The sequence below is a fragment of the Apis florea genome, unplaced genomic scaffold, assembly GCF_048593485.1.
Source record: "Apis florea isolate Af1SG1 unplaced genomic scaffold, ASM4859348v1 contig_2492_pilon, whole genome shotgun sequence".
NCBI lineage: Eukaryota > Metazoa > Arthropoda > Insecta > Hymenoptera > Apidae > Apis > Apis florea.
Window position 1 is genome coordinate 2,779,238 of NW_028256593.1, and position 27,822 is coordinate 2,807,059.

The 27,822-nt window shown below is 35.7% G+C and overlaps 2 protein-coding genes and 2 long non-coding RNA genes across 11 annotated transcripts in view; 2 read left to right on the forward strand and 2 right to left on the reverse strand.

The window, feature by feature from the left end:
* Positions 1–8,221, reverse strand: part of Stacl (SH3 and cysteine-rich domain-containing protein) — a 67,037-nt gene extending 58,816 nt beyond the window's left edge. For 3 of the 4 annotated variants that reach the window (XM_086906168.1, XM_031916808.2, XM_031916807.2), the window contains exon 1: positions 7,933–8,221. The gene's annotated coding sequence lies outside the window, so the exon portion shown is untranslated. The remainder of the gene's footprint in view (positions 1–7,932) is intronic. The other variant, XM_086906167.1, reaches the window with a different exon arrangement.
* LOC147657931 (uncharacterized) overlaps positions 1–27,822 on the forward strand; it is a 43,205-nt gene that overhangs the window by 6,066 nt on the left and 9,317 nt on the right. The window lies entirely within an intron of this gene.
* Positions 3,896–26,336, forward strand: LOC147657932 (uncharacterized). 2 transcript variants are annotated; one of them, XR_015291601.1, is made up of 2 exons: positions 3,896–4,093; positions 24,657–26,170. It is a non-coding gene; the product is annotated as an uncharacterized LOC147657932 (long non-coding RNA). The 2 variants fall into 2 exon arrangements; XR_015291600.1 differs by lacking the exon at positions 3,896–4,093 and adding an exon at positions 23,606–23,990 and having other exon boundaries at positions 24,657–26,336.
* Rab3 (RAS oncogene family member Rab3) lies at positions 14,714–27,750 on the reverse strand. Of its 4 annotated transcripts, none has more exons than XM_012487148.3 (4): positions 27,515–27,750; positions 20,853–21,074; positions 20,146–20,436; positions 14,714–18,433 (listed from the first exon to the last, which is right to left on the reverse strand). In XM_012487148.3, exons 2-4 carry the CDS (start codon positions 21,072–21,074, stop codon positions 18,278–18,280), a joined length of 669 nt encoding a protein of 222 aa, XP_012342602.1. In that variant the 5' UTR covers positions 27,515–27,750; the 3' UTR covers positions 14,714–18,277. The 4 variants fall into 4 exon arrangements, with proteins under 4 accessions (XP_012342602.1, XP_031772672.1, XP_086762303.1 ...); XM_031916812.2 differs by lacking the exon at positions 27,515–27,750 and adding an exon at positions 22,072–22,382; XM_086906177.1 differs by lacking the exon at positions 27,515–27,750 and adding an exon at positions 21,940–22,001.

Sequence of the window (27,822 nt, forward strand, 5' to 3'; positions counted from 1 at the left end):
TAAATATAATATCGTTTCCGGCTGTAAGTTTCACAATTCGATTATTTTTCCCGTGGAAACAGAAATATTCGATGTTAAATAAACAGTTTTGACGATTAAAACGAATAAGTCGTGAGATCGATCAGTTGGTGTATGTAAAGGCAAGGAGGGATGGCGAGAGGAGAGATAAATCGGGCGGAGAGGGAGAGAGAGAGAGAGAGCTGTTCAACGACGTGTTCGATCGTTGCCTCAATCGAGAGGGGATCCGAAATTTCGATAACCGACCATTCCCTCGGAAATGTCGTTGTTTACCGCGCGATGAAATTGCCCGACAGAAAGACCGCTTTCCCTCCCTTTTGGAAATTGTGGCCCCTTTGGATATACAACCTCCTCGCAGTGCTGACGATAGCTTCTTTCGTTGTTTTTCGAGCTTCGAAATAATGATAAGAATTTCGAAACTTCTTCTTCTTTTTTCATTGAAAAAATTCGAGGATTTTAAACCCTTTCCACTCGTATTTATATTTAACAAGGTTAGCGATCGATTCGAAATTTTTTTTCACATTCGATCAATATGAAAACATTTCTCTGGGAATGTATCATGTAATATTAACTTGCCGTTTTAAGAGTAGAAAAAATTTGAGGAATAAAATATACAAATACGTATAAATATATAAAATAAATTTTATCTGCATCTCAATTCCTTAACCCTTTCGCTATGGACGACTTCTCCATCAAAATTTTGCACGAGTAAAGCGGCCGCGTTTACGCCTCATTGCGACCCGAGTTGCTTCGACGATGTTTATTGAAAAAAAAAAAAAAATTGATGATAAAAAAATATCGATGCTACGTTTCCAGGGAAATATACTCGATGCAATAACTCCAATCGCTCGTCATATCGTACGATACGCGGCGTGTTATGCATATAATCGGCCGTCAGTGACATCTTATGCAGAGCAACTATAGTCGGCTATAGTATGTCCATAGCATCTTAAGCATCAATAGCATCATAGTATGTTAATGGCATTTTATACAGAGCGATTATAATGTATGTTAGTGGCATCTTATGCAGAGTGACTATAATCGCCTATAGTATCTCAATGGCATCATGTGCAGAGCGACTATAATCACCTATAGTATGTCAGTGGAATCTTATGCAGAGCGACTATAGTTGTTCATAATAGGTTAGTGGCATCTTATGCAGAGTGATTATAGTTGTTTGTAGTACGTCAATGGCATCTTATGCAGAGCGACTATAGTCACCTATAGTATGTCAGTGGAATCTTACGCAACGCAATTATAGTTATCTATAATATCTCTATTGTATCTTATGCAGAGCGATTATAGTCACCTATAGAATATCTCATTGGTATCTTATGCAGAATGATTATCGTCGGTCGTAGTATGTTAATGGCATCTTATGCTAAGCGATTATAGTCGCCTATAGTATGTCAGTGGAATCTTATGCAAAGCAATTATAGTTATCTATAATATCTCTATATCTCTATATCTTATGCAGAGCGACTATAGTTACTTGTAGTATGTTAATGACATCTTATGCTAAGCGATTATAATCGTCTATAGTATGTCAGTGGAATCTTATACAAAACAACTATAGTTACCTGTAATATCTCTATAGCATCTTATGCAGAGCGACTATAATTGTTTGTAGTATGTCAGTGGCATCTTATGCAGAGCGACTATAGTTGCTCATAATAGGTTAGTGGCATCTTATACAGAGTGATTATAGTTGTTTGTAGTACGTCAATGGCATCTTATGCAGAGCGACTATAGTCACCTATAGTATGTCAGTGGAATCTTACTCAACGCAATTATAGTTATCTATAATATCTCTATAGTATCTTATGCAGAGCGATTATAGTCACCTATAGAATATCTCATTGGTATCTTATGCAGAATGATTATAGTCGGTCGTAGTATGTTAATGGCATCTTATGCTAAGCGATTATAGTCGCCTATAATATGTCAGTGGAATCTACAAAGCAACTATAGTTACCTGTAATATCTCTATAGCATCTTATGCAGAGCGACTATAGTTGCTCATAATAGGTTAGTGGCATCTTATGCAGAGTGACTATAGTTGCCCATAATACTTTAGTAGCATCTTGTGCAGAGTGATTATAGTTGTTTGTAGTACGTTAATGGCATTTTATGCTAAGCGATTATAGTCGCCTATAATATGTCAGTGGAATCTTATGCAAAGCAATTATAGTTATCTATAATATCTCTATATCTCTATATCTTATGCAAAGCGACTATAGTTACTTGTAGTATGTTAATGACATCTTATGCTAAGCGATTATAGTCGTCTATAATATGTCAGTGGAATCTTATACAAAACAACTATAGTTACCTGTAATATCTCTATAGCATCTTATGCAGAGCGACTATAATTGTTTGTAGTATGTCAGTGGCATCTTATGCAGAGCGACTATAGTTGCTCATAATAGGTTAGTGGCATCTTATGCAGAGTGATTATAGTTGTTTGTAGTACGTCAATGGCATCTTATGCAGAGCGACTATAGTCACCTATAGTATGTCAGTGGAATCTTACGCAACGCAATTATAGTTATCTATAATATCTCTATAGTATCTTATGCAGAGCGATTATAGTCACCTATAGAATATCTCATTAGTATCTTATGCAGAATGATTATAGTCGGTCGTAGTATGTTAATGGCATCTTATGCTAAGCGATTATAGTCGCCTATAATATGTCAGTGGAATCTACAAAGCAACTATAGTTACCTGTAATATCTCTATAGCATCTTATGCAGAGCGACTATAGTTGCTCATAATAGGTTAGTGGCATCTTATGCAGAGTGATTATAGTTGCCCATAATACGTCAGTAGCATCTTGTGTAGAGTAATTATAGTTGTTTGTAGTACGTTAATGGCATCTTATGCTAAGCGATTATAGTCGCCTATAATATGTCAGTGGAATCTTATGTAAAGCAATTATAGTTATCTATAATATCTCTATATCTCTATATCTTATGCAGAGCGACTATACTATATATTACTTACTATATATATTACTTGTAGTATGTTAATGGCATCTTATGCTAAGCGATTATAGTCGCCTATAGTATGTCAGTGGAATCTTATACAAAGCAACTATAGTTACCTGTAATATCTCTATAGCATCTTATGCAGAGCGACTATAGTTGTCTGTAGTACGTTAATGGCATCTTATGCAGAGCAATTATAATCGCCTATAGTATGTCAGTGGCATCTTATACAAAGCAACTATAGTCGCCCATAATACATCAGTGGCATCTTATGCAGAATGACTATAATCGTTTATAGTATGTCAGTGGAATCTTATGCAAAGCAATTATAGTTATCTATAATATCTCTATAGCATCTTGTGCAGAGCGACTATAGTTGCTCAAAATACGTCAGTAGCATCTTGTGCAGAGTAACTATAGTTACCTATAGAGTATCTCATGGGTATCTTAGCGCAGAGCGACTATATATGATATATATATATATATCTTTTATTTATTTATTTTATTTTATATATGCACACACATTTAAGCATGTAAAGTAAAAGAAAACGTTGTAACAAGAGTGTTTAGAATGTGATACTATAATGTATATAATAATGTGTTTATAATAACAAAATGAAGGATAGCGACATACGAGTGCAAAGGAAGTGATCTAACGATAAGTCTCGTCAAACGCAATTGAATTGTCGCAATTATTTTTTTTTTTTATTTCAATCACATGTCCATGGCTCATTTTGAGAGAAAAAAAAATGAAGGATCGAAGAGATCTACATCGTTTCGAAACGACAACTTGAGTGCAAGCAACCTTAAAAATACTCGGTTGTGTGTCTCCGAAAGAGTGTACTTATAAATAGTATCTGGTGTCTATTAGCAGCGACAGACAAGAAGCTCCTCCTCGAGGAGCTTTTTGCCGATGCACACACAGAGAAGGATAGAAAAGATAAATCGTGGTAAACACGTCGAGTCGAGTGGAAGTGGATGAAAATGTTTTGGAACGGTTCACTTCAATCGGAATTAGATTTCCAACCTGTTTCACACCGCGGGCGGGAAGAAGAAGAAGAAGAAGAAGAAGAAGAAGAAAAAAGGTATACTGAATATTGCATTACACTTGCAGAAAAGGGGGGGAGAGCCTCTGACGCGCATTTGACAGGATTCCAAAGTTGTTGTTCCAAGTTTGCACCAACTTTCTCGTTTCTTCAACGTTATTTCACGTTATTTAACGCTTAACAAACGTAAATTCACATTCCTAACGTAGATTTACGTTTTTGCTTGCTAATTTTTATTACGCTATGTTAATTTTTCATTTTTAATGGGTCTTTTTTTCTTCTTGTTACCATTAGTCGTAGCACTGTCTGTCTGTTGAACCTACCTTATGCTTTTTAAGTAGTATTTTTTTAATAATTTTGTAAAAATTAAGCAAGCAAATGGAAAGAATTTTCTGTGGAAGATGAGGAAATCTGTGAGAGAATTTATGCGGATGTAGTTATTCGATATATAGGAAGTGATAATGAAGAAAGTGATTACAGCGAAATTGAAAGTTCCCAGGAGAAAAAATATCCAAATTCAACCAGCTAGGAGAATCCTCCAAAGATAGACTCCTCCAGGTAATATCGTCGAGAAACGGCGCATCCTCGAGGAGCAAATTGTTGGAGGAAAAGAAGAGGAAAAAAAAAAAAAAATATCCCCGAAAGCCTTGCAAAGTCTGCAGCTCGAAGAAAAAAAAAAATATACACGCGAATTCTCTATCAGGTTCCACTTCCACAAGGGTGAACGTTTTACAAAATATCACATGAGAAACTGCCAGACGTATAAATAACTTGGTTTTAAAATTTTCATCAAAAAAATAGTGTCGACTTGATAAAACTTCCTCCTCTTCAAAAAAAAAGAAAAACCAGGAGAAAGAAAAGTTCGTTGAGAAAAGTATTTTATCAAGATCGAGAGAATTCGAAGGGATCGAATGTGAACGAACAACAACGAGACGCCCTTTTAATCAAACGCCTTAACAATTTCACTTTCGAGAAACGATCGCCATGCAAATCTAAAATCCCAATAATCTCGCCTCGACGCCTCGATTTCAACCGAGGATCAGAGTTGGCCAAGTAGGGGGATATAAACCACGCTCGACTCGCTATCCCAATATTCAAAACGGGGTGGAAGGAGGGGAGAGGAGAGGGTAGAGCTGGGCAAAGGCCTGCGCCCCATATAACCGCTGTCTGAAAACACTTGTCGGTCTTCCCGACCGCTCCAATTCGAAATATTAATTTATACGGGTCTCAGGTATTCGAAGGGAAGCCCGCAACCGGCCGATTATCATGTAGATCAGCCTCGTCCAACCGCGGCGATCTAATCCGCCGGCGCGGCCCTCCACCGCGGCGGAATTCATCGATTCAGCGAAACAGATGGTTTCTTATCGACGATGTCGATAATTGGATGCCACAACGAACAGGCGGAATTGAAATGGATGGATATGTGTGGCGGGATCTCTCTTTTTCTCTCTCTGTTTTGAATCGAGAGAAGAATATAAAAATAGAAGGAAAGAGAAAGACGCGTTTGGTCGACTTCTCGTTTATCGCGAATTCATTGGCCCGTTGAAAAAGCGAATATAGTTGAAAATTTCGAATAAAGTGAGTTTGGAATAATTATTCGTATGTTGTAGTTGATCGTGTAACGTTTGCCAATTATTTGTTATATATATATTTTGAACATGGATTATAGAATGTGGGAGTAACGTTTATTTAAATTTTGCCCGTCATCGAATGAAAAAGAGTGGATGGAGGAGGTAAAATTCGAAAGAATAAATTCGAAGGATAAAAAGTGGGATCAAGTTTGTATCGAATGTATTGAAAAAGTGTTAAAAATATAGTTAAAAATTTCGAATAAAGTTTGAATAATTATTCGTAGCTACGTTATAGTTGATCGTATTGTTATTATATATTTTGAATATAAAAGTAACTTCAACGTTTGTTTTGCCAATCACTGATCGTTGGAAAAAGAATGGATGAAAGAATAAATTCGAAGGATAAAGGATAATGCATCGTGCATAAAATTAAAAAAAATGATTATAGTTAAAAATTTCGAATAAAGTTTGAACAATTATTCCAAACTATGTATACAATTGAACGTGTAACGTTTGCCGATTATTTGCCGATTATTATCATATTTTGAACGTGGCTTTATTCGTAACTTCAACTTTTATTAAATTTCCTCCATCGATCGACGATCGAAAGAAGATCGTTCGAAAAAGGAGGAGGGAAGGATGAAAAGTGGGATCAGGTTTGTATCTGGAATAATGGAAAGTGGTTTTCTTCTAACTTATTAAGTTAATTTAAAAACTTTTTTGCCTTTGATCCTAGTAATAGTAGATCTGTCGGTAGATTTTTAAGAAACCCTCGTTGGTACACGATCGAGTGTACCGATATGAGATTATCGAGCTTATTTCGCGGCAAGTGTTGCGCAGCTTTCGAAAAGGATTTCCTTGGAACGCTACGTTTTCAATTTCAAAAGAAATTTCCTCGTGAACGATTTTAAAATCCGATAAATTTGTTTTCGCCTTAATTTGAATATAATTTGTGCGATTAATTAATCGTGCAGAGGCTCGAAAGGTAAAATGGTTATCCTGATATCAGAAACGGAAAATCAATTACGCTTTTCAATTAAAACCAAAACGTGGTGTTTATTTTATTTTTAAGAAGAAATTTCTGTTCTAACGTGAGTGTAAGAGAGAAAGAGTAAGAGAGAGGCTAATTGTTGAAGAGGAGTATCATAATGCGATTTTTCTTTCTTTTATACCATAGAAGAAGAAGAAGAAGAAGAAGAAGAAGAAAGGAAGCATTGTCAGTTGTTCTCAGAAATTTTTTATTCTGAAAAATCCGTTGGAAAATGCGATCATGGAAGAGAAAAAAATATTTGTTTGAAAATGCACGAGAAATGGCAATTTTATTAAGATGCAAGTTCGATAGAAAATGAAAAAAATTAGAGATAAAGATCGAAATTATTTTTAGACAAAACGCGATATTCATTTTATTCTCAAATATATTCGCGTATGTTGTGATATCATCGTCGAAATTTAACGTAGCCCCAATATGAAAATTAAATACGAAAAATAATTTCAAATCGATCCTGTTACCGAATCCAATTTCCTTAAATTTACATTTTGTTGTCCATTAAAATAATTAATGGCGTCTAGGTATACATTGGAGAATCTCCAATTCCCACATTGTATTTGTCAATGTCAGGCTAACTGGCCAAAAATTGTAACAGAATACATTGGCCGAAATAACAAGCCGAAATCTGGACTATGTTAAGAAATACGTAAACAAATATCAAATTCCTCGAAAGGTAAATGGATCGTAAAATAGTTTAGCTGGGTTAAATAATCGAAATCGAATAAATATATCAATTTATTAAATAGATGAGAATTTCGTCCAACATTTTTTATCATATTCTAGGGATAAAAAAAAAATTATGTGACACGATATATTCAATTTATTTCAATGTTCAATATGGTATATGATAAAATATTAAAAATTTTGTTTAAAAGTTTAACTTGTCCGCAAAAATATAAACTCATATCCAACCTAGTTTTATAGATTTTTTTAATCTTCTTACACACATTTATAATGATCAATAATCATTGCTAAGATTGCCGCATCTATAAATGTATATGCCTTAAGACGTTTCAAAATTCTATATAGATCTCCAATTAAAAACACCAACATTAATTATTGGTTGATCCTTTCTCTAACACTTTATAATTTTCACAATTATCGAATTATAACATTCAATTTATTATCCTGGATTAAAATACTTCAGATTGCTATCTAACGACTTTTAAACTATCTATCTCTATCTATTAATTTTTTTTTTTTATAATTCTAAAGTCGAGTAGAAATCGAGATAAATTATATTTAAAAATTGTCATTACCTTGTCATCGATAAAGAGACGACATCGTCGCGAGATCTCTCGACACGATCGAAGATAGGCACAGAGGGGGGAAGGGGGGGAAAAAACGAGAAAATCGGTGCAGCAAGATGTAGTCACGACAGACGGTTCGATTGGCGAAAGGCAGTAAAGATCGGAGTATTTTTTCTGTGATTGTACACGCACTCACGCGAGATGGACGAAGGAGCACACGCGTTTACGCGAACAACGCGACGAACATGGCGCACGTCCTTACGCCACGAAGGCCCGCGCACCACTGACTCACTGCTCTCGTGTCGATGGCACGCGTTAACGTAGGGAAACACGCGACAAAGGAGTGGGGGGGCGTTGGCTCGGAAGGGATCGGATATTTCCACGACTGTGTGTATTCTCGAATGCGAGCAACGGACCTCCGTGACCGCGGTATATTTTACGAATATCCACCGAAAACAAAGGAAAGAAAAGATCGACGATTGGCCAACGAATGGACAGTGTGGATCGTTGTGAAGCGCATGCACACTCGTCGAATTGGACCGCAATCCTTCCGTCCCAATGTTAACCGTTTTGAAAATAAATTTATATTACGAATTGTTCGTGAATACAAGGATTGAATAGCGAAGATTTTGTAAGAATTTGTAAACTTGGAATATTTTTCAGATAGTTATTGGTAATTTTTTGGATCGAAGAATTGCGTTCTTAAAATCGCAAATATAATATTTCTAAGATGATTGTAAAAGTGTTGGGACGAACGTCTACGAGAGTCAAGATTGTTGATCTTCCATTAAAAACTGAGCCGAAAAAGAAGTCGTTGGAAATTGCTTCCAACGTTAGATAAGAGATATTAGTGAAAATAATCTACGACAAACAATGTTTGTCGAAACGAAAATTATTCCACTAGTTTTTCATTTTCACAAAGAAAAATTAAAGAATAAATGTATAAAGATACTTATTATCAACAAATAAAGAAGATTCATTTTTAATATATATATATATTTCATCTGCATATCGTCGAAAGATGAAATTCAGTTAGGAAGAAATTTTTCTTCCCTTCCCCTCGTGTCAATATAACACGAATTCTTTGCACCTGACGGTGAATGACAAGAAAGAAATCGACGATGAAAGGGTACACTCGCGTCGAGGTCCAACGAAATCTTGTGTCACTCCTCAAGGGGTCGAGTGGAGTCTACCAAGAGAGCATATCCCAGTCTGTATTCGAGTGCAGAAGAAAAACTGCACGCCAGCGGCGCGCAAGCCCTTTTCTCTCCCCTCCAGCAAACGTTGTTCTCCGCTTTTGTTTCTTCCTACTACGACGTCGTTCAGAATACACGATAACGTGAAAGTGTTTGGCGTCGACGAATCATGGCGGCGTATACGTATACACTATATATATATATATATATATATATATATATATCTTTCTCACGCTTGATAATTTTATTTCTTTTAATATCGCGATTATCGAATAATAACTGCAATTTTTCAACGAAATTAGAATTCTTTAATTCAATAATAATAAAATGAATATCTATTTACCCATAAAACGTTTCGATAACGAGATCTCGTGTAATACAAATTGATATCTTGAATCGTTCAGAATAGCAATTAAGGAAGAAATTCACTTCGCCTTTTATGATGTTGTACAATTCATGGGTTATATACGTTTGGGGGTGATGCTTCGGAGAATAATTCTCTCACGAACGAATACCAGAAATTATTTCGTCTGAAAATAATTTTACCTCCAACGTCCGTTCGGAAAGAAAAAAATTAATTTCAATTGGAACAAAATTTTCTCGCGAAAACTTTATAACTGCGTGTCGACGATAAAATATCGAGGCAACGATCAACGTATTTCCTATCCGCGTATTCCGATGACGAGGCGAGGCCATTGTTCACACATTGTTGTAAACGGTCGATATGGCGTTAATATTCATCAGCACGTCGACCGGTCATGAAATTCCGATCTTCTCGCGTACAAAGGAGGGAGGGGGAAGGAAGAACCGTGTCTCTTAACCTTCTTTTGCGTGCAATTATTTTGAGGCGAGGAGCGTGTCGAAGGGATCGATAAAACGTCGAGACACGTGTGGCAACCCGTGCTCGTACGAATAATGTACGAACGGAAGATTGTAACCTGAATCGAAGGATGATAGGCGGAGAGAGGTTGGAGGAACTTGGTTGTAACTTTGCAGGTATCAAAGTCGGGAATCGGATCGATTTAATATCGATCGAACGCTTCGTTAAATCTCGCGCATTATTAATTCGAGATTCGTGTTTTCTCTGCGAGAACGGAGTGGAATTTTTTACCGCTGATGGATAGAATATTTTTTCTTCAAAGATCGCTTCCAAATTTTCGAAATTTTGATGGGATTGCGAGTTTTTGTACAAAACACGCTCGATGTTGCCCAAGTGCAGCGGAAGAAACGAAGAAAGTATGGAGGTCGTACACTTATACACAAGTACAAGGTCATTTTTATTATTCCTTCCACTACTTGACCGAAATTCTCGTTTCGTTTAATAACCAATTAACCATAATAATTATTGTTCATAATTTTTTAAAATGTCTTGCTTTCGTGAGAATTGTGACATTGTGTGTTTAACATATTCGATTTATTAATAATTCACTTTATTTATTTTTTTTCTTCTTTGAGATATTAATATAATTTTTATGACACTTAATATTATTTTATCCATGGATCGTGATATCAGGATTTGTGGCCAATAAAAGTTGAGAATTGGAGATATGCTTCATCGAGTTTGATAACTGTCATGGAGGAAAATGGCTAATATATATTGGCATTATAACAAATATCGCACAACGTGATATTATTTCGTCATCGTGCTTTGGGATTTCTGGCCAAGAAAAGTTCAGAATTGGAGATATGCTTCACCGAGTTTGATGTGAACTGTCATGAAAGGGCTAATATATATTGGCACGGAATCGACAAAATTCTTTTCTCTACCTTTTCCTCTGCGAATCACGATTCTTTTTCCTTGGATGTCGGTTTACCTTCTCTGACTCCTCCTCTTCTTTACAGAGCGAACAACTTATCCTTGTGAAAGATGTCAATAGTCCTGATATCCATCCTATCTTGGAATAAATCTTGGAATAAATAATACACACTGAAATGTGATTGAATCTAATTCTAATATTATTTTAACAATTTTGAAATTATAACAAAAATTGCGTTACTGTATTTCATATATAAAATATCAGAGAAGAATAATTATAATTGTACACATTGACATATAATTGAATCTTTCTAATAATTTTGAAATATAGTATGAATATCAGGAAGAATATTTATAGTTAATAATAAATTTTCACGTTTAAACAAGCTTTTCTCTCCTCTTCTCTAAGGTGATCAACTTATCTTTTTGAAAGATGTCAATACTCTTGATACAATCTATCCCATCTTGGATAAAATGAACACACTGAACCAGACTTATTTTAACAGTTTTGAAATTCTAACAAAAATTGTATTGCTATATATACTTCATATATAAAATGAATATCAGGAAGAATAATTTATAGTTATAAATTTTCATGTTTAAACAAGCTTTTCTCTCCTCTTCTCTAAAGTGATCAACTTATCCTTCTGAAAGATGTCGATACTCTTGATACAATCTATCCTACCTTGGAAAAAATAAAGACCAGTAAAATAAACCAGAGTTATTTTAACAATTTTGAAATTCAAACAAAAATAAGAATATTTATATAAATTTTCATTTCTTTGAACGAAGAATCTTTTCTCGATTCTTTGATAAATAAATTTATGATTCTTTTGTAATTTACAGCGCCCCACTTTCCACTTAACTAGAAGTTAGAAGAGAAAAAAGGAACGATCCTCGCGGTATTCTTCCAAATACCTCAACTCGCACAAATTAAAAAAGAAAAATTCTCCTTATTACGAGTCTCGACATTTCAACATTTCACGGTTTCGACAATCAATTGATCCAATCGACACGAGGCAGAGATTTAAAAAGTCAAGGAAAAAAAATTGTGTTCGAGGATCCCACAGCGGCGAGAAATAATCAGGCAACGGTGCTTAATATAAAAATATTAAACGGGCACGAGTGTCGGCCGTCTTTTAATAGTTCGCCTAACCCAGTTTCCTCCATCCTGGAGCATGTTTAATCTCGCTTCATGGGGCGCGATTTCTTCCGTCCGTCGATGTTTCGCCCGAAAAATCCTTTCCTTTCCTTTTTGGAAAATGGACGTTAATGAAAGTGGATCGATGCCACTTAAAATTCCTTCCCCGCCCGGCTACGTGACAGGAAATGTCGTCCCCCTTTATACACCGAAAATATGAATCTCTCCCGGATCTCTTCGTTACGGGACAATTAGGAATTAATTGCGACCCGGAACTTAACGAGTTCCAACCTCGAGAGTTTTCGATCGATCTTCCAAGTTTCTCCGCCGAGAGTCGCTGCTATCTTCGACACCAATTTCCGCGTTATCTCCTCATCATAACCAATTTTAACGTTAAAACGTGATCTCCAATGTGTGTCGCGATTTTTCAACGACGTTTTTAACAGGGTTCTCTTGGATATTAGAATTTTTTTTTTTTAAAATTATTGAATGTATGAGGATTTATTATTAATGGAGTTATAGAATAGAATATATATTTATTGTGACTTTTAAAAAATTGGATTATAATTATTTTTAGAAACGATATTTTTAGTGGTTGGAATAAAATTAAGGAATAAAACTTGATTCGAGTTTTTATTCAAATTTATAATTTGATGATTCCACGAGAGAATGAATATATATTTCTTCTGATCATTCTTAATCAACCCATCTTTGGTTGCAAATCTGATAAAGTTAAAATGTCTATGTTTGGAATAAATGTAGTTAAGGAATAACTTGATGATTCGACAAAAGAGTGATAAATATTCCTTCTGATCAACCACTCAAGTGTAATTAGTTTATATATTCGAATAATGTTAATGAATCTGATAATGTTAGAATACTTACAACGATATCGATTTTTTGATCGATTCTTTTGGCGAGGAAATTTTTATAAACTTTTAATAAACACGTATTACGCGAGGCAGGCAAAATTTGAGTACGATTGTAGACAGTTCTCCAGTCAAAGTCGATGAAGCTCTAAAAGCTTGGCTGGAAGCACTCAACAGGGAATGTTGCCAGTCTTGTTATCAGAAGTTCGTTAAGCTGCGTGCTAAAAGCCTTTTAGCGATCACTTTGTGTCGAGAGATTTGAACTTCATATCCTAAAATATGATCAAGAAGTTCTATCTAGGGATGTCAATGTATTTAAAACGTTAGAAGTCTGGATAGTTTCTTTGATTTTCGTAAGATGAGGTATATAACACTTTTACACTATGCTGATTCATATCTATTCACACAAAAATGTTAATCCATCATGTGTCAAGATCACGAGTCGAGTTTTTTAGAATGTTTTCAATTATTATCATCTTTTAATTAGATTTTTTACAATCACTCGAAATTTTTACTCGATGAATTATAAGATCGATTCACATGTAATCCTATATTCCTGATGATCCATGACGACTTATACATGAGAGATCAAGCTCGTGAATTGAAGCTTTGTGTTTCCATTTATTATTTTCTTAATTAGATTTTTTACAATTATGAAATTTTTATTCGATGAATTATAAGATCAATTCTGCTGATTCATATATTCATATGATGATCCATGATGATTTATATATATGAGAGATCAAGATCACGAATTGAAGCTTTTGAAGCTTTGTGTTTCCATTTATTATTCTTTTAATTAGATTCTTTATAATTATGAAATTTTTACTCGATAAATTATAAGATTCCAAGATTTATTACTTGTAGTTAGTATGCAAAAAGACAAAACAATTGTTGAAAAAAAAGTTGAAAATAATATTGTATTAGTACAACGTTATCTTTCAATAAATGTTATTCAGGGATTAATTTAATTGCGATTGTAATTTTCAAGTAGTGTGACGATGGAATATAATTTCCTCTATCTTTATTCGTTAATTAGAACGATTCTAATTAACGTTTGAACTCTCGTCGTTCGTACGAGAAATTATAGATAATTATTATGGAGAATCAGTGTAAATACTTGTTATTATTAACTTAATCGTTTATCCTTGGACAGGTGAATGGAAATTGCAGAAAATAGATTTATCATAGGTAATCATTGGATCATTCATGATCATCCATTAATCCTTTACTGTAGTGAATATCGTTGTTATGTTAATTATCATTCGAAATTTACATATTTAATTTCATTAACTGTTCAAATTTTATGAATTTGGAGGCTATTCAAGTACGAAGTTAAGAAGAAATTTATTTTTAGAAAATACTATATTTCTTGAGATATTGAAATATGTGGTGATCGTCGTTTTTTTCTTTTTTTTTTTTTTTAACGTCATAAGTTTTAATATTGTGAAAAAATAAAAGAGTTTTGTTGATGATGATCTTGAGGATTGGGAACCGAGCAAAGAATTTTTATAATAATTCATAATTAAATTGGATAATTATAATTTAATCTCACGAATATGCTTGATTATTATTACGTGATCCATTCTGAAAGATAATATCAGAAAGATGATATTAAGTACAGGAAGAGATGTAATAAAAAAAACACGAAATAAAAAAATTTGTTGTTGGGGAGAAGAAGATCGAAATAAAAAATTAGATTATTCTTGAGCGTCGAGTCGAATCTTAATTTAAAAAAAAGAAAAAAGAAAAAAAAAATCGAGAAAAGAAAAATACAAACGGAAAGAGAGAGAGAGAGAGAGAGAGAGAGAGAGAGAGAGAGAGACTCTTTGATTTCCGTCGATCATCATTACCTCCACATTAACAGCACAGTTTTATTTTTCTCCGATTTTTGATCGATATACAATCGTACAATCGATATAGATAATTTTTTCCCTTCCTTCCTTTTTATTATTATTTTTTCTTCTTTTTTTCGTCTTTTTTTTTGTCCATTTTCTCCTTTTTTTTCCTTTTATAATTTCTTTAATTCTCGATTACACGGTGGCGCAGGCTGCATTTTCCGCGACTTAGTGACTCGTATCTGAGTTGACACGAAATAATTAACGCTTACAGTACACTTTTCATTACAGATTCAATAATATATATATATATTTATATATATAATATATAATAGGTATTTATATATATATATATATATTTTTTTATGTACAGAGGGCAGCTTGCCTAGTAGGTTTTTAACGCCGAGCAACGACTGAAGTAATCGGATTGGACGCTTATCTTTTTTTCTTCTTCTTCTTCTTTTTTTTCAATGATAATTGACGCCAAATATCGATGCGCGCATTGTTGCTTCTCTCCTTTTATATCTATATTCATGGTCAAAATACAGTATATGTATGTATATTATATATATCGTGGAACGCTTTAAAAAATCTTAAAATAAACGCCGTTCTCGTTACATACAACGAAAAAAATCAATGAATGCCCCGTAATTTTCCAAACATCGCATAGATGTTTGTTGTCCAAGTGATACAGATATGAAATACTCTCTGCTTGTTTGGATGGTTGTTTCTCTCGGAAGCAAATCGTGTGTGTGTGTGTGCGATCCGTCCTTCGCCACTGGACGTCGATAAAAAAGTTTGCCAACATCGATTCTCTCTGTTTTATCGCGCGAGCCTCGTATTATTATCGTATTAAGATCGTTTCGAGAAATGGGAGGCATCGATGCGCGAACAAGTCGGCGTGCTCCCCACCTTTCGATCGATCCGAAGCGAATTTTTTTTCTCTTATTGTCACGCGATTGCTGAAACAACAAGAAAGAATCCTCTAATTTTTTTTTTTTTACAAAATTTAACGAATTTTGCAATCTTCAACACGGTTTCAATTTTTTCTCTCTCTCTCTTTCTCTCTTTCTAATTATTCACGGAACAATTTTGCTAAAAATATACTTCTTAGAAAATTTCCAATAACTTCCGCTTATTCATCTTTTAGCCTTGACCGCACACATCGTCAAAGAGTCACGATAATCTTCTCTCACCCGAGAGAGAATTATTCAATCTTACTATATGAATTTCGCTACGTTTCAGTCCCCCAAATTCGATCGATCAAATTTCTCGATTATATCAATGGGATAAACTCGGGATATCGAGCGTCCACGTCAACGTACTTCAGCCGTCGCTGAACAATTTCTATTAACATCGTCTCAGGTGCTCGAGCTTTGAACGAGCCTTCAAGGAGGATCGAAAAGATTTAAAAGTTGTGCATCGGATCGACGTCGTCGAGACAGATAGGTTCGAGGGAGAATCGGCCTCCTCTTGGTGAAAAAAAACACGAGCACGCTTCCTCTTCTTCTTCGAAGAGAAGAGAAAGGAAACGCCAATTGAGAATGAATACAACACGTACAGATATATTTCGACTTTTTTTCCTTTTTTCAATTTTTTTCATTTTTTTTTTTTTTTTTTTTTCATTTTTCTTTTTTTGCTCTCGTTACCAGAATCGCTCTAACTTGTTGTCGCGTCGACAGGGGGCGCCAGAGCCTCGAACACGCTTGAAAAAAGTGATCTTGCATATCGATCGATGGAACAGCCACGATGCCAGTGCTTGATTTTAGTAAACACGCGAGATCCTTGTCGATTTTGTTTTAATCGTATCTTCTTTCATCTGTATGTGTGTGTGTGTGTGTGTGTGTATATGTTTGTGTATTTTTCAAGCGTGGACGGTGCTGTAAATCCTTATTCGCTTCCCGGTCGAGAATTTCAGATCTTTTCGATTCAAGGTGCGCTTAAAGTCGTCAACGGTTTTCTTTTTTTTTTTTATCAATTTTTCGACGAATCGAACTCGTTCGAGGGAGATTTTGACAAATTTAATTTAATTCGAGAGATCCACGAACGAACTGACCAGAGAAAGAAGGATGGGAAAAGGAAAAGATGACGCCTTGAATCAGTTCGCTCTCGACTCTCGAAGGGACAACGCAGTTCTGCCTCGTTCCAATGTTCATCTCCGCCTTATGTTATCTTTCGTTCGAATGCCTCGTTCGAAAGTGAAATCGAACCTTTGAGAAAAATTCTTTCCTTTTTTTCTTTTTAGGTTCGATTCACTTCAAATGATTCACTCTCTCGCTTATTGTCCAACTTACATCGATTAATCGAGCAGAATTTTCCGAAACGAAAACGAAAAACTTGGTTAATTCGATCGAAATACACGAATTCCTTCTGTTCCGAATGATGCAATTTTTCTTATTCTCCTTCTCTTTTCTTTTTTTAAAAACGAGAAAGATTGGAAATCAAATGTTACGAGCGACAAGAATCAGCAACCGTGCAGGCGAAAAAGGCGGTAAATTTAAACGCGTTTTTTTTTTTTTTGTTTTTTTGATTTTTCTTGTCACGAACAAAGGATTCAAGATTCGCTCTTTTTGCAAATGTTCGTCTTCCTTTTTATCCATGAAATCCCTCTTTTCGAGTTTCCCCGTCGAACCCAAGGAAAAAAAAAAAAGAAAAAAAAAACTGCTCGTGATCGGACTCGGATTAGCTCGATGACACCTCCGCGTAATCAGGCTACAACCGTCATACATATTTATATATGTATTATACAGGGCGAATCGCGTGACTGATAAATAGCGAGTCAGTGAATCGATCTTGTGAGCGATTACTAAAAAAAAAAAGAGAGAAAATTTTAGATTTATTATGTAAGAAAAAAAAGACTCGAGACTTTTTCTCTAATCTGCCAAATGAACTTGAAACGAATACAAACTTTGACAAACTACCACAACGTTCCGTTATAGTTTCAATTCAAAGCATAACAAAGAGTTAGAGGGAATTGAAATTTAAATCTTGATAAAAGATAAGATTTTAATAAAAAAAAAAAAAGGTTTTTCGAAATTGAGAAGAATTCGGTTGGAATTATTATCGAGCGCGAAATTAGTTTCGCAGTTCGCCCTTGCGCATATACAATAATATTTTATGTGTACATATATAAATATATCGATCGAGAAAGGAGGAAAGAGAAAGAGCAGAGTGAAGAACGGCCGGAAAAAAACAAAGGCGAGAAGGACCGAAGTGAACTGAAGTGCCAGCGTTTATCGCTCGACCTTCCTCTTCCTCCTCCTGCTCCTCCTCCTCTCTTTCGCGCTTTCTCCTCTCTCCATGCACACGCATACATGTATACACTATGGATACACACGGGTCACATACGCATACAGCGTTCATACGCACACATGTACATATAGACATACACGCGTTTCTCTTCTAATATTTATTAATTCTTTTTCTTCTTCTTTTTCTTCTTTTTCTTCTTCTTCCTCTTCTTCTTCTTCTCCAATCTTTATATCCCTCTTATCGATTATCGTTCTTCTTAATTCTTCTCTCTTGGATCAGCGGTTAGATGAGCGTCCACGTTCTTAGCAATTACAATTGTCGTCTGTTGGATTCGTCGGCTGATCGGTGAGCCGTTGACCCTTCGCCTGGCCCATTCCGCCCGCGATTAGGGTCGGATCGTTGTCCAAGGATTCGCTCATCTTGTCGCATATAATGTCCACCAACTGCTCGAACACCGTCTGCGGATCAGAAGTGGTTAGATCGAACGTTTCGTAGCTTTAGCTTTTAAAATTGATGGAAATTCGCTTCGCAACGAAATTCAATCGATCGAAAAATTTAAACAGTTTATGGCACGTTGTACAATCAAACGCGTAATTCAGTTCAGTTTCTCAAGTTTTAAAATAAAATTTAATTGAGGTGTACTTATATATATCGGTTCTCAGTTTTCATTAGCCGTACTTGTAACACCGATTCTGAATTAGTCGTTCTCACTGTCTTTTGCGTCTGTTTCGTTTAGAGATTTTCTAAAGTCAATCTTAAGTATTCTGGTCGAAATATAAGTCTCTAATCGGCTGTCTAACTTCAATTCAGTTCTGTATTGTCGGTGGAAATTCGTCGAAACAACATCTTCCTATGTTTTAGATTTAAAATTAAATAAAGATACAGAGTGGTTCGCTAACAGATCACACTTGTCCCTCTTTTCTGTTTCTATCGTTTTTAAATTAAATTAAATTTTTCTATGATTCCAATAAAACATTTTATATTTATACTTCAGCTCTTATCCCATTAAATTTCTTTTCTGTCCTACATTTTATTATTACACATATACTTACATTAATAAATACAATATAATTCTAGGGGACTTCTGTTACTTGATTGCTAACCTTCTTAAATATAAATAAACGAGTGTAAAAATCTTATTTTTCTTGAACAAGAAGACATCATCCATCATCCATTTGATCAACGTGTTAATTCCCTGGCGATGTTTTTTTTTCTCATTAATCTAAGTGTATTTGAGTTGCCTGGATGTGTAACATCCTGTTACCTCAGCTAATCCCTTTATTTTCATTCCGTTTAAAATTGCGTCTAATGTAAAAAAAAAAGCACGAGCTACGTCACGACGAGGCAGGTCTCAAGGTAGTCGCAATCGTGGGCGGAAAAATCGATTTGGACGAACGTCGATACGTCGGTGTGAAATAGATTCGACCCGTGCTGCTGGTGATGATTAATGGGATCGTAGCGGTAATCGAGGATATCTGGTGTCTGGTGAAGATAAAGATGGCGCTGTGTGTACACACACCTTGCGGATAGAAATAAACGTGAGTAGGAACGTGACGCCGATAACGTTTTTTTTTTTTTTTTTTTTTTTTCAACCTGCGATCGGTTTAAGTTAGGATAATGGGCTGGTAAACAGGCGGGGAATGAAAAATGAAAATGGTTTCCACGTTATATACACGCGTTCTTCATAAAGTGGTAGCTTGAAGAAACTGCTGACTATCCTTGTAATTCTGTCCAAGTTGGATCGAATATTATCGTTTTCGTTCAAACCTGTTCGAATAAAAATTTTCACGCAAGGTGAAGGAAATGTATGGATGATTCGAATTGATTTCTACCTGGTCTCGTAACAACTCTGTCCAAATTTCGAATCTTTGGATCGAACGAATAAATTATCTCGTTCAAACCTGTTCGAATCTCTTCTTGAGGGATGGGAAATTCGAGGAGAGTCGATTTTAAAAACTTTCACGCAAGGTGAAGGAAATGTATGGATGATTCGAATGGATTTCTACCTGGTCTCGCAGGGACTCTGTCCTCCAAATTTCGAATCTTTGGATCTCTTCTTGGGGGAGTGGAAAATTCGAGGACGAGAGTCGATTTTAAAAACTTTCAACTTTTCAAGGTGAAGAGGGAGAAAACTTTTTTTTCTTTCAGAAATGTCGATCCATTTTGTTACCTTGATGTTGATATTCTCTTTGGCCGACGTCTCGAAGAACTGGACGCCCAGCTGGTCCGCCAATTGCTTGCCCCTCTCGGTGGTGATCACCCTTTCGTCCTCCATGTCGCACTTGTTGCCGACCAAGATCACTTGGGCATTGTCGCACGAGTACGTTTTGATCTGCGTTACCCAATCTTGCACCGAATTGAACGACTCCTCGTTCGTGATATCGTACATTAGGATGAAGCCCATCGCGCCTCTGTAATAGGCCGTCGTTATCGTTCTGTATCTTTCCTGGCCTGCAGTGTCCTGAAACACGATCGACAACGTTAACGAGATCGATAATTGACCGATAAGCGTTCGAAATGAATCGACACGATCGAACTCTTCTCTTCTTTCTCTTGTAAATTATTTTGTACAGGAAACGTAATTTGAAACAATTTGAAACGAGTAAATCGTAAACGAGGAGGCGACAATGCACGCTTGTTCAGTTGAATAATAAATGATTTGTGAAATGTATATTTATTTCGAGCAAATTTTTCTTTTTATCGCAAATGTTTCGAGAAACGTGCAATTACGAATTTTTTATTATTACTCCTCCGATATTTTGAAAGTTAAATCGAAAGGGAAGAGAAGAAAGGAAGGAAGAATAATTCAATCTTTGGAAATATCCGCGATTTCTTTCGAAAGAAGCGAGGCGACAAATTGGGAGAATGTATACTGACCCAGATCTGTAGCTTGACCCTTTTGTCGTGTCTGAAAACCGTTTTCACCTTAAAATCGATGCCCACGGTCGATACGAAGGCCGAGGTGAAGGAATCGTCCGCGTAGCGGAACAGGAAGGACGTTTTACCAACGGACGAGTTCCCGATGATCAGCAGCTTGAACATGTAATCGAAGTTTTGGTCCGCGGCCTCCTTCTGAAATTTTGGATCCTGGCCCGCCATCTGGCGAACAAATTTCCATTTAAACACGCGTACGCATTAGATCTATCCTAGATTAGATTGTATATTGATATGGATTTGGAATTTATCAAGACTTTTATTAACTAATTATTAGATACTTATATAGATCTTTTTTTTAACATTTGAGTTAGGTGTGTGATGTTATCAATGTGATCGATCTGTATATAAATTTATATTGACAGTTTGATCTCCGAGCTAGTATTCACTCATCATTACAAAAATACATTTCAATTGCTATTCAATTATTATTGGTACTTTTAATTAATTTATATTTGTGTATAGATTTGTTTAACATTTAAACTATGCTACTAATATATGTTACTGTTTCTCTTGTTGTTGTTCAATTATTATTGCTGTGGATTTGGGATTTATTAATACCTTTAACCAGTGTGGTACCGTGATCTATATTTGTATAAGATTTTTTTTAACATTTAAGTTTCAGATATACGTCACCAATGTGATTTTTACATAATTAATACTTTGATCTCTGAGCTAGTATTCACTCATCACTACGAAAATACATTTCTCTTGCTATTCAATTATTATTAATACTTTTAACTAATGCGTTATATTTGTGTATAGATTTAACATTTAAGTCAGATGTGATTCATCACTACAAAAATACACATTTATGAAATTCACATTTCTCTAATCAATTATTTTGGAGGATCTTGATCCTCACTGTTCATCACCATGATTTCAACTTGACATAATAAATTTGTTGTAATTGTGCACGATAATGCAATTATTTAATTAATCGTATAATAAAGTATTCAAAATTCACGATGAATTTGGAAAAACTGAACTAAATACACATGTATCTCTACACATGCTTTGTATATTGTACCGTTGTCGACAGTTCACCAATTCTTTCGCTTCTAGCCTAGCGTTGCAATTGGCCGAACTTGTTGTTCATCGCGAGGAGAGGGGGGGAAAAAAGAAGAAAAAAAAAAAAAAGAAAAAAAAACGAATCGCCAACCGAGCGTCTGTTGTGCGGGGTGATATCAACGATGGACATCATTCGTGCCATTCTCGTCCTCAGTTCAAGCACGGAATCCTTCACGGCTGGCCTGGTATCCTTTATCGAGTTCTCCGCCCGACTTTCGAATTCCTTCGACATTCCAAGCGGACGAAAAATTTTCTTCCAAAAATTCGAACGAGGAATTTGTTCAACGAATAACAAATTGCGACAGAAGATAATAAACGGCACGGAGGAAAATGGAATTTTTTTTTTTTGAGGAAGTGAAAGAAATATACACTCGTGTCGAGCCAATTGTGCGACTCTTGTGCGACTCTTGTGCGTTTCTTTCCGGGTTTACTCGTTCCTCGTAATCTCGTTCCTTTCGACGGTATCGCGGTTTCTCTATAAACACGCCCACACAGGGCTGGACGAAGAATGGCGCCAATGGGTGCCATTCAACTTTTGTTTTTCAAACGTTTTTCGACAAATTTCGACTATTATTCGTGTTTTTATTTAACGTTTCCGATATATACAGTGACCAATTAATATAACAATGATTTAGAACGAAATTTTCAAATTTTCAAATATTTTTCCGCTACTCCGTTCAATCGATAAATTTGGATGCAATTCATTTATTCCAACGTTGTACCAAATAATCTAAAGAAAAAAAAAATTGGAGAATTTAATTCCCCCGTAATATTCGTCTCCATCCATATTCCTGTCATCCCATATTGCCATTATTGAGTGCAATTTCCCAGAGCATTTCGTGATAAACCACACGATCGATAATCCCGCAATGGGAACGATCAAATCCGATAACCTCGAATCACAGGTGGACGTGAAAAAAAAAAAGCACGTGGTTCGATAGAATCCACGATTCATCGATTCGTTTCGTTCATACGAAATATTGCGACGATTCATCTGCATCCAGTTACCATCGGTAGATAAAGATTTTTAGAAAATTTATTTTTCGATTTCATCAAACGAATTTTTCTTCGAATCGTGAAGTTCAACGATTTGTTGCTACCGCGAAATAATTCATTCGTTGTAATCGAAGATTATGCATCCTTTGTTTTACTAGGCCAACGTGGAGTGGATAGTTCGTGTTTCCGGACGCCAGGTGTTGCTATAGACGTGTACCGGTTACGTGTACTAATGAGACAGACGGTTGATGGTTTGGGGAAATGTAGAGTCGGTGAAGGAAATAAAGGAGATAAGAATACTATGTCTGGCATTGAAACAGTACGTCTATGTGACAAGACTAGAAATTGCATTATATAATTTGCAACGTGGTTAGAAACGTGGTTCTTAATTTATTATTTATGTAAAAAATAAATAATAATATATATATATATATATAAAATAACATGTAGACAAAGCAATATTTTTATACATTTTGGATATCACAATGAATCTGAAATTGCATTATTTATACAAAAGGTAGTAAAATTTTTACATATTTTAATCCTCTCTGTTATTATTACGAAAGAAATGAAATTATAAGAGGAAGAGTTTTTCCTTATTCATATGTGTGCTGCATATTGCTTCCGATTTAAAATTGCATAATATCCACATAATGAAAGTTGAATTGTAACCATAAATATGCCAATCACTGGGACGGAAAGATAAATCTAAAAGGACCTTAAAAACGTTAAAAATACGACACCAACCACATCAGACTCGTCGATACCTAGTAAACAATGAGCGAATCGATGATCGTGTTTATCGCGAAGCGAGAACAAGAAGCGAGAATATACGAAATTAGCGTACATCGACGATTAACAGTTTTTCGACGAACGAACGGTTTTCCCCGACAAAACAATGTCGAAAACATTGGCAGATCGATCAAGCGTAACACTGGAAGAGCGATCTGTGCAGTTATGGCCGAAAGTAAATTTCAGAAATGGAGGGTCTATAAATAAACTGTGGACGTCGAGGTACCGACACATAGCGAGGCTTTCACGCTTGGTGGGAGGGATCTTATCGATTTTCTTCGCGCTCGAGCCACAGAGGAGAACTACAGAGATCTCCCTACGATTTCAAGTTCCATCGTTTCTGCCTCGCTCGTTTCTAGGATGCTCGTCCAACTAAAACGTTCCTATCCCTTCGATAAAACAACCAGACGACCCCCAGACTCTCGATAATAATAACGATTCTCGAAGGAAATTGTTCGCTAATTATCCTTCCTTCTCTCTCTCTCTCTCTCTCTCTCTCTCTCTCTCTCTCTCTCTCTGTCTGTCTCTGTCTCTTTCTCGATATTGGCCAGATAACTAACCGCCAGATATTGTTCTGGATGTTCAAAGAGTGGAAAAAATTCATGTCCATGGTGTTTCGTTTCTTTTGCTTTTGAAAATAATTGTTTGTTAGGGAAAATTTTGCGATTTGTGTCCACGATTAATTTTGAGAAATCAAAAGAGAGGATTAGATTTTCAATTCCATAAGGAATGTATCGATATCCAGTACGATCCGTTCAAATTCGATTTGACCGAGATCAATAAGGAGACATGTATTCGAAGCGGGTTATATACAAACAAGATTCTGTCGCTTATCGATTTTGCAATTCAATTTATACCATGGTATTGAAAATGTAAATTTTATCGTAGGATAAGATGGATGGATGAAGAAGGTCAAGGATCAGCGCTTCTTCCCGAGCCGAAAAGAGTGGACAAATGATGATTTATCTCTTTCATCGGGGAACCCCTTTTTTCTAAGCAAAAGAGAAAGAAGCGTGGACGTTGATGAAGAGGAGAATTAAACGATTAGGCTATCGATATTTTCGCATTTTAATCGATAAAGAAACGTAAATGATAAATTCGTGATGTGATAAAAATTGTATACGCGTGACTTTCGAAAATGAAGAAAATTGGAAAGTTTGATTCCGATTAATATCGGAATTCTGATAGAAAAATTTACGGAGGAAAATCGATATACTTTCGAAAATGAAGAAAATTGGAAAGTTTGATATCGGAATTCTGATCGAAAAATTTTACGCAGGCATCAAAGACACGCGCCCAATTCTTCTCTCGAGAAGAAAGTGGAACAAGGTTCGCGATAATCGTATCGCCTACGTTAAACACTGACGTGCTGCACACGAATGCATCCAGAAGGATGCGATAACGCGTTGCACGAGTGCCTCTAACATGTGTAACACGACGAGGAGGAACGAAGATTAAAATTCGCGTAAAGATGAAATCGATAGAACCCTGTTTTCATGATCCTGGCATTTTTATAGCTAATAACATTGATTTTCGGACGATAAGTTTATTGTTTAACTCGAGATTGTGTTATTCTGCGTGGAAAATTTTATAAAAATAAGTTTTCTAAAAAGCATATTTTGAACGTCAACTACGTTCGAAAAAGAAAAATTCGTATGTCTTATATAAAGGAGTATCGATTGAATAATTTCAAGAAGGGTGAAGATAAATTTGAAAAAAAGATTCTTATAATTGTACATTTTCATTTTTTAATCTAAACTTCTTGCTTTGCATTGTGGCATGTAGTAAATCAAATGTCTCAATCAAACTTTTAACAAGCAAGAATTTAATTAAAAATTAACATCTCGTTTGGAAGGTCTTCTGTCATTATGTTACAAATAATATTACAAATACAGCCATTGTTGATTTGTTTTACTAGATATATACACGTTAATAAAACTTAATATTTCTAAATTCTATTGGAAAAAAGAAAAAAGATAAAAGTTAAAGAATAAAGGATTCCTTAAAACTGTTAACTTCGGCCATTGTTGAGGGCAAGCACTAAAAAACAACTAGACGACAATAAATTGTTATTCAAACGAAACTTTGGATGATGTTTCAAGCACTCGTATCTTTTCTATAGTTAATACTCTTCAACAACTGACACACAGGTCTTTGTGCTCTAAGAGTCTCTCAACCTCGAATACATTCAATTCTTCCATTAAAATATTAAAATTAAACAGTCTCTATCCCACAAGCTTTCTTGATTAATTGTTATCAGAACCATAATTAAAGATTTGTGAACTTTGTGAACGTGTACTCTTCTGTTAAATATATAATTCTGTATAAAGTTTATTGTTAAATTATATTTTATGTATATTTTAATCTTTAAATTATCAGTAAAGTACTTTTAATAAGAAAAATCTATGTTGATAATATTATGTAATATTTCCAGTGTAATTATCAAAAAGATAAATAACTCGTTTGTTTAATATTCATCACATAAACAATGAGAAATTTTGATCAAAAGCATAACAATTTGACAAATTATTATTGAAAGATGATTAATTGAATTTTGAAAAAACTTTCTTAATGCGTATGATTAATTTTTTTCAATCTTTCCTCCAAGATATATCAACAAACAAACAAAAAAAAGCAATCTACTATATAAATAGTATCAAAACAATGATTCTCAAACAATGACACAACATCCCTTTGGCATCCATTACTTGATCACAAGTTTTCTACATTTACAATAAATTTTCCTCTTTCTAAATCTTTTTCTTTCAAGAAGAATAAAGAAGGAAATATCATAAAGAGTTGTGAAGAACTCTTTAAGTTACGTATCTTATATAGAATGACTATATGTAACAATAGAACAAATATTTTTGAAAGATCGATTCCCAACCCCTGACCAACCATGCCGCCCGTTACATAGTTTCGATTTCAGCAGAATGAACGTAGAACGGAAGATGGAGCCTCCGTATATGTATGCCGTGACGCTCGAATTTGGATTCCAAAAACGCGTCCAGATCGATACGCTCGAATTCCTCGATATCGGCGATGCCTGCTTGGTCGATAAATTCGGTCACCAACTCGGTCGCCTGTCTTCACGTTTCCTCGATTCGTCAATAAATTTCTTCTCCACGAGCAGCACGAGCATCATACGTGTTCTTAAACATCGACGTGATCACAGCTGACATGTCTATCGCCCCTTTCAAGGGAGGTGAGAGAAAGAGGGAGATGTAAGAGAGTGGTGGGAAGGTCACACAGTTTGGACCGTCATCGACAGAAACTGTGTACAAAAAATGACGAAACACTCGAAGAAGGATCGAAAGATTGAATTCGTAATCCTGGATCCTGCGTAGCAATCCTGGAATTCACACTTAGATTTTTTGAGACACCGTGAATTCGAGATTTTCCCGATTAGATTGTCAAGACGGCCTTTAATCACCGTTAATCACGAGGATGAGAAGTGATGCATAAGCGGGAACAAGCAGCAGTCGAGGCTCGTGTAAGCGCAGAGTGCATGAAAAGTTGATTCGACGGCCACAGTTTCTAGCATGAGTGAGAGGAAAACCGTGAGAGTGGGAGAAAGACAGAGGGAGACAGAAAGAAATCAATAAGCGTTCTATCGACGAACTGGCTGGTCGGACAGAAATGTGTTTCAGCCTCGAAATCGCAGGACTCTGAATGTATTCCGTGAGAGATGTGACCAAGCCTGAACGAAGCTTTCTCGTCCGACGAGTCATTCCCGACATGTGTACCTCCTAAAAGCGTTGATCCTTTCACGGTCGATCGCTGAATAGTAGGAATGCACAACGCGCGCTGCACTCTGGGCCCCTGCACCTGGCCTCGACGACAAAAATGACTCCAACGCTGATACGCGAGTACCGAATTTCCCGACACCACGGCGACGTAACACACGGCAGCACAACAGGGATGGTTTCACGGCGATTTTAAGGAGACTGGACTGGCCTCGGTAAAGCCTCGCGCCACTGTAGCCCGCTATAGCTAAAATATCGACCATTTCGTGGACCCCCGCCCGTCCTTAGACCAATCCCGAGGAAGGCCG